Below are 7,997 nucleotides of genomic sequence, written 5' to 3'. Positions count from 1 at the left end.
TCAGCTTTCATTTTAATGCATGTTTTAGTAATTTGTTTCATTTTTTATATTTCTTTTTAGCTTTTATTTATGTTTATTTGAATTTTAGTACTTCAAAAGCAACATTTGTCATGTTTGTGTTTTATATATATATATATATATAAATAAAAGTTCAGCTTTATTTAAATTAAGGAAAATTATTTTTGATCATATTAAGTGATTCTACTTTAAATACAAGGTTTATCGTAAGTCAAAACTCTTTTATAGTTATTAATTATTTTAATAATAAATTACTTTGTATTTTAATTAAAACAGCAAATCCACTAGTGAATCCCATTTCAGTAATGATTATTGTGGATGTGCTTATTTGTAATTACCTATGTAATAACCTAAGAAAATCATTTTAAAAATATACAGCACAGGTCTGCCTTTCAAAAATCCAATATCTCACTAGATTTTATTGCTTATGAACCCAGTTCCGCAGTGCTCCTCTTTCAAAGTTCACCTTTGAGTCTGGTGTGCAGGTCCTCTTGGTTGATTTTGGCCGTCTGCTCGTACCAGCGGTGGTGGGCGAGCAGGGCCAGATTGCGGGCGGAAATGGCACTCATCTCCATGGCACTAGCAGCCCACTCCACGGCGTTGAGGTAGTAGAGGCGATCATGGAGGATGAAGGGAGGCGTCCTGCGGTGCGGCGGGCTGTAGGAGGGGTACGCGAGCCAGCGCTTCTCCGACACCGAGTCCCAGGAAAGGAAGATTTGCTGCAGATTCTTCTGAGAAAGTGGCTGGGAGGAGAAGATCTTCCATACTTTGTGTTGACTGGCAGGGCTGGGGGAGTAACCCTTGGGAATCTTTACCGGGTTCAGAGAGCTCAGGCTGTGGATCTCGGAGGCTTTGTTGTCTAATGTGAGGACGTCAGAAACAAAGAAGCGTTCTGGCTTCTCTGTGGTGCCCAGATAGGACACATTGAGCAGGCCGTGGACCAGCGTGGCCACCGTTTGGTGGTAGCGGCCAGGGAAGTGGGTTGGAATGGGTGGAGAAAAGCCTGAGAAGTTGATGTCAGACATGCCCTGGTGGAGAGGTGTGGCAACTACAACTATGTCGTACGTGGAATGGGCGGCACCAGACTCACCAACATAGTTCACTTCGTAGAAATTTGCAGCGGAGCCTGAAAGGGCAACAAAAAAAATGTATAAAGTATGACAAGACTGTTTGGGGTTGGCAAGAAATCAACTTATTGACCCCAAACTTGTGAACTTTTGTTGGCAATGTACATAATATATAAAAAGATTCTTTATGATGTTCAAAGTGGACTGTACCAGTTTTGGATGGTCTCATCTTCATGGAGATGGCTGTCACACGAGCTGGAACAAGTTCAGCTTTGCTGTGGTACAGAAGGCCGGAACAAACCATCTTATTCCCTCCATCCACTGCCCACAATCCTGAGTCTGCTCCTGCTAGTGCAATAGCACCTACAAATACAATATGCCATATTCACACACTTCTGTATCTAATAAATCAGTTCTCCCCAACGGATTTTGTGAGAGGGCCATTTTACACTGGTAGTGATGCAAAACATCATATTTGCAACACATCAAATTTGTGATACAAAACTAACTGCAAAAATGCCTGATAAATTATTGTAGCTAATGTTCTCTATGGCATCTGAGGCAATGGCAAATAATAGTGTACACAATTGAGAAAAGGGACAAAAAATCCTTTTAAAAACTAGTTTAAAACACGTTGCAACTTTTTAAAAATGTATCTTTGCATTCATGCTGGTTTAATTCTGAAAACTTGACGTAGAAAAAAATGTAAAGGTAATGACTCTAAAATGTCAATTGGTGTAAGTAAAATATAATTACATATTTTCCTCAAATACTTGTGAATGTACATATCTTGATCATTATTTTTTTTAAATGTTTTTAAATTTTTCAAGGTAAAAAGAATTTTTGGGAAATATCATAAATCATTCATTTATAAATATTACGTTTTCTAGGGGTCGCACCACATGACATCTTACAACCTAAACTTATCTTGCCTCGTCATAAAAAGCTTAAATTATCTGATGTTTTAAGAGACTTACTGACATTGACAAACCGTCATAAGTTAATTGCACAGTTGCACCAGATGATTTTGATTTGGCACACACATTAAAAAAAAAAAATCAAATATTATAAATATACTAGTGCTGTCAAACGATTAATTGCATCCAAAATAAAAGTTTTTGTTTACATAATATATATGTGTATACTGTGTATATTTATTATGTATATATATAAATACAAACACATGCAAGCAAATATGTTACATTTATATGTTAAATATATTTATATATATAAAATATACGAATATGAATATGAATATAAATGTATAAACATGTACATTTTTCAAAATATATACTTAATATGTGTGTATTTATAAATACATAATAAATATACACAGTACATATATAATATATATATATATATATATACACATACATATATAATAAACAAAAATTTTTATTTTGGATGCGATTAATCGTTTGACAGCATTAAAATATACTAATACCAGTTTCATTGCTTATTCGCCCTGAGAAATAAAAATAATAATACAAATTATGAAAAGCTATTTTTTCCCTACTTGAATGAACTTTAATTCAGAATTTAAAATTCTGCTTATCATAGAAAAATTATATTCAAGTCATTGTATGTATAAACATCATTTGTAATGCGTTTTTAAATAAATTAATAAATTCAGACCCCAAAAAATGAGTGTCATTTCACCGACCCAATTGTTATTAGTGAAGAATTGTCATTATATATAATACAAGCATACCCACGAATCCATTGATTCGGACACTTTGGCCGTAGTTGACTCTTGTGACGGGTGTTACGACGTCATTGAGAAAGGTTATGTTTATATATTAAATATATTTATATATAATATAAAATATAAGAATATGAATATAAATGTATAAACATGTACATTTTTCAAAATATATACTTAATATGTGTGTATTTATAAATACATAATAAATATACACAGTACATATATAATATATATATACACATACATATATAATAAACAAAAACTTTTATTTTGAATGCGATTAATCGTTTGACAGCATTAAAATATACTAATACCAGTTTCATTGCTTATTCGCCCTGAGAAATAAAAATAATAATACAAATTATGCAAAGCTATTTTTTCCCTACTTGAATGAACTTTAATTCAGAATTAAAAATTCTGCTTATCATAGAAAAATTATATTCAAGTCATTGTATGTATAAACATCATTTGTAATGCGTTTTTAAATAAATTAATAAATTCAGACCCCAAAAAATGAGTGTCATTTCACCGACCCAATTGTTATTAGTGAAGAATTGTCATTATATATAATACAAGCATACCCACGAATCCATTGATTCGGACACTTTGGCCGTAGTTGACTCTTGTGACGGGTGTTACGACGTCATTGAGAAAGACCTGAGAGAAGCCCTCAGCCAGCATGGCCTCCTCCAGCGTCTGATTGACCAGAGTGAGGAAGCCGTCTCCACCCATAGCATGAAGAAGCTTCTCCACGCTGGAGAATGAGTAGCCAAACTGCTGGTACTGATATATCCTACAGAGAGGACAGAAATGGACAATAAAAAGACTTTAATATTAACTGGTTATGTTCAGTCCATTCACCACTAGAAAAAAATAATGGCAACACAACAGACGAACCTCATAAACTTGTCCAGTATGCCCTCCACCCACATATGCATTCGAATGAAGTTGAAGCCGTATCTCCACAGCATGCGTATGAAGTTCACTATGAACCAGTCGCTCTCTTCAAAGGTCAGCTCCTTCCCGTCAAATATCGCCAATTTAGAAGATACATCAGCACGAGGAGACAGACCTGATCAAAGAATATGACATATGCAAGGTTAAGCCGAAAGTACTATCCAGTTCTGCATTTTAGAGAAGAACATCATAAGGAAAGCTTGAGAGGGAAGTGCATACTGACCGAGTCGGTCCAGAAAGTGCTTCATGTGCAGGTTGAGGGGGTGAATAATGGATCCTCCTGTTGTTTCAGTGCTTTCCCCCCAAAGAAATAATAAAAACAAACGTGCCAAAATACTTTTTTTTTTTTTTGCCTCACATGATTGATTTTTAATAATGAATGCATGAGTGTATGAATTATATTCAAATCATTAAATGTAAAAATTGCCTTTGTAATGTATTTTTTTATTACTTAATAGATTTGGAACCAAAATAAATGTGTGTCATGTCACTGACCCTTCGATTATTAATACTAAAAGGTCACAAACATCCCAATATAGGCATATAAGCATAATACAGGCATACCCACAAATCCATTGATTCGGACACTTTGGCCGTAGTTGACCCTTGTGACGGGTGTTACGACGTCATTGAGAAAGACCTGAGAGAAGCCCTCAGCCAGCATGGCCTCCTCCAGCGTCTGATTGACCAGAGTGAGGAAGCCGTCTCCACCCATAGCATGAAGAAGCTTCTCCACGCTGGAGAATGAGTAGCCAAACTGCTGGTACTGATATATCCTACAGAGAGGACAGAAATGGACAATAAAAAGACTTTAATATTAACTGGTTATGTTCAGTCCATTCACCACTAGAAAAAAATAATGGCAACACAACAGACGAACCTCATAAACTTGTCCAGTATGCCCTCCACCCACATATGCATTCGAATGAAGTTGAAGCCGTATCTCCACAGCATGCGTATGAAGTTCACTATGAACCAGTCGCTCTCTTCAAAGGTCAGCTCCTTCCCGTCAAATATCGCCAATTTAGAAGATACATCAGCACGAGGAGACAGACCTGATCAAAGAATATGACATATGCAAGGTTAAGCCGAAAGTACTATCCAGTTCTGCATTTTAGAGAAGAACATCATAAGGAAAGCTTGAGAGGGAAGTGCATACTGACCGAGTCGGTCCAGAAAGTGCTTCATGTGCAGGTTGAGGGGGTGAATAATGGATCCTCCTGTCTCATACTCATATCCCCCAATGTTTTCAGTGGCCAGACGCCCTCCGACAGTCCCAGCCTCAAACACTTCGATCTTCACTGCCGGTCCAAACTCTTGTCTCAAGAAAAACGCTGCTGCTGTGCCTCCAATACCACCGCCAATTATTGCTGAAGACGAAATGCACATTTATCAGATCCCACCAAACACAGCCCTATTATACTTGATACATTCATTTCTAAGGCCTCTACATTTTCAAGAAGAGCAAAACTTTTGCACCCAAACTACTACATGGCTTCTGTAATCTGATTGATATTGATATTTTTTAGCAAGTAAAAGGCCTTTTAGTATCATTCTAAAAACACCCACTTTTAGCTTCATGTTTTATGTGCGTTTTTGCTGGAAAATCTATATAAAGAATTATTTGAAGATGAACACTTGCTGGAGTGAAGCAATTTAGCTTAACTTCCCTATTCACAAATCATTTTTAGAAATATCAAGTTCATATGTGAATATCAAATATGATTCATCAGGCTTTTGAGGAATGTTTATTTGTTTATCTCTAAATCATCATTGATTGCATTGCTTTATAAGTTTTGCCCACACAATAAAACACTATAGAGCTTTTTCCTCCAGTGTGAGCTTTATATTTTCACTATATCATACTATATGAGTCATAAAAGCTTGAAATATTAATTACGATACTCAACACGAAACACATATGCAACCCTTTTTTCTTTTATATTTTATGTAAAGTTTTAATAAACATTTTTTAAATCAAATTTTCATATTTCATATGTCAGGATTTACAGGGATTAAAGTCTTACGATTCTTACATAACAAATGAATCATGTTAACTTTATCGTACCAATTTTCTTTGGTGCCTCTCTGACTTCAGGTGCAGAGGCAAAACCTCTGCGTCCAACTTGACAAAGCCCAAAGAAGAGGAGAGCCTTCACCGACAAGTGTCTCAGAGCCATTCTAGCGATTCAGTGTTTCACAATATTAACATCTGAAAAACAAATGGCAGGGAAAGATGTAAATGATGCATTTACATGAGATCAGATTTTCATATATGAAATGTCCTTTGGAAAAAGGTGGCTGCTTGTTCACTGTCTAAAAGAAAGGTCAGATTTCTTGCTTTACAAGACAAATCATGCAGCTTGCTACCAGATTCATATTTTATTATCTGGTCTATAACACGTTAGAGCTGAGAAAACCATGAAGATGTTTGCATGGGTGTGAAATACGACTCATTACTGCAAAATATTTTCCCTAAAAACTGGGTTTAAAAACAACGATTCAGCGATTCTTTTACCTTACGACGTGATACGTCATCACGTAGTCCGTGACATACAAATTAAAACAGTTCTCTGCTTTTTTATGTTTATTTTGTTTCTCGTTGTTTTGTTGTTATTAACATGTTACTGTCTGTATTTGTTTATGAGTATTGATAAAAAATAAAAATAAAAAGCTTTTGACTCGATGGTCACTTGTTGTCCAACACGAACACCAACGCCTGATATGAATAGCGATTTTCCGGTATTTCTGTTGCATACATATGTATCTGCTGTACATAACATACATGACAATGCTACTCAAATTTTTTTTTACTATGTTTATTACCAGAAATTGAGAGTATTTATACATTAAATTAACCACGATTCATTTTGTGATTCCTATTTATTTCCTTAAATAAAACAAACAAGTTTTAGAATTGTGTATTACATTAAAGTATGGTTATTTTAGTATATTAATAATAATTTATTGATTTAAAAGTCATCCAGCGGCCCCTTGGAAGTTCACTGAGGACACCTGGTTGAGAACCTCTGAAGTAAAAACATTAAAATGTCAGTCATTCTTGAGAAGTGGGACAAAACGGTGCAAAATTGAAAAAATAAAACCTTGTACTCAGACAAATGAAACTACATTTATGTATCTTATATGTACTAAGCTACTGAGCTATGCTTTGATACAACCTCCCAACTTTTCTCTTTTTTAACAAAATGTGCTTTTTTTTAGCTTGGACTGTGTAATATAATTTCAGCTTTATCTTTAACAGCATTCAAGATGTTTTTAACATTTCTCTTGTTAGCAGACAGATTACACTTTCACATGTGACCAACAATTCCACAACAAATATAAAATATCATAATGAAATATTATCAAAATATTCAACTGACGGAGTTGACACATCTGACTGAGGTGACGAAAACCTGAATCTGTAGTCATTTTAACTATCAAATACATTGAATCAATCAATTACTGTATTAAAACAAACACAACAAACAGTGAGTATGTTATTGTTTATAAAGCTTTTATTCAAGAGTCACATTTAAGTATTTTGATATATAATTGGAACACAAACTCTTATGGTGGTGACATCTGACGGTGTTGACAAATTTGGCATTTCTTTCACAAAACCAATGGATTTTTGGTTTGGATTGTGTTAAATACATTCTATTATTAATCCCTCATGACATTTAAAATTGAAAATATTTTTATTTTTTAAACCTAATAGCAGTTACCCTTGCTGGACCTGTTTTGTCCCATGTCTCAAGAATGTACCTGCTGTTAGGACAATGCAGTGTTTAATCACCTATCTGAATGATCGGGCTAGTGCTGCTATATCACTCTCATGTGTTTTAAGCCTTGTCAGTTTAAACATTAAAGCGTTTTGAGCCATTCAAAAGCGAGTCGGCACGAAAGAGATGTCAATGCGGTAATCGCGCGCTGTGACAGATTGTTTCTTTGCGCGCACACACACACACGCAAAAAGCGCTCGGCTAGGACCGCACGCGAGTACCAAATCGAGTCCTTTTTCTTGTCTGCTTGAGCAAATGCACAGAATTAATTTAAATGTAACATTCTTTTTCTTTAAAATGGTTTCATTAATCGTGTTTGTTATGTATTTTTTAATTTAAGTGGAAATCACTTTACTAAATAATGAAAACTTGACTGACTGCTTCACTTCCACTTTAAAGCGCCTCCTACACAGTAATGTAAATTTGTAAATAACACCAATGAACAACAATGCTCATGTACAATTA

The 7,997-nt window shown here is 35.0% G+C and overlaps 1 protein-coding gene across 1 annotated transcript in view; it reads right to left on the bottom strand.

Annotated features, from left to right (window-relative positions):
- Window positions 1-312: 312 nt before the first annotated feature.
- The window catches only part of LOC107744114 (prenylcysteine oxidase-like), an 11,753-nt gene continuing 4,068 nt past the window's right edge, over window positions 313-7,997 (bottom strand). The window contains exons 2-7 of the mRNA XM_016557613.1: window positions 5,816-5,959; window positions 4,911-5,117; window positions 4,628-4,802; window positions 4,312-4,523; window positions 1,296-1,448; window positions 313-1,144 (exon numbers count right to left, since the gene is read on the bottom strand). Coding sequence (XP_016413099.1) covers window positions 474-1,144; window positions 1,296-1,448; window positions 4,312-4,523; window positions 4,628-4,802; window positions 4,911-5,117; window positions 5,816-5,927 — 1,530 coding nt within the window. The 5' untranslated portion in view covers window positions 5,928-5,959 and the 3' untranslated portion in view covers window positions 313-473. The remainder of the gene's footprint in view (window positions 1,145-1,295; window positions 1,449-4,311; window positions 4,524-4,627; window positions 4,803-4,910; window positions 5,118-5,815; window positions 5,960-7,997) is intronic.

The sequence above is a fragment of the Sinocyclocheilus rhinocerous genome, unplaced genomic scaffold (genome assembly GCF_001515625.1).
Source record: "Sinocyclocheilus rhinocerous isolate Xijiao unplaced genomic scaffold, SAMN03320098_v1.1 scaffold287, whole genome shotgun sequence".
Lineage (NCBI taxonomy): Eukaryota > Metazoa > Chordata > Actinopteri > Cypriniformes > Cyprinidae > Sinocyclocheilus > Sinocyclocheilus rhinocerous.
This window is presented reverse-complemented; position numbering and strand designations above follow the sequence as displayed.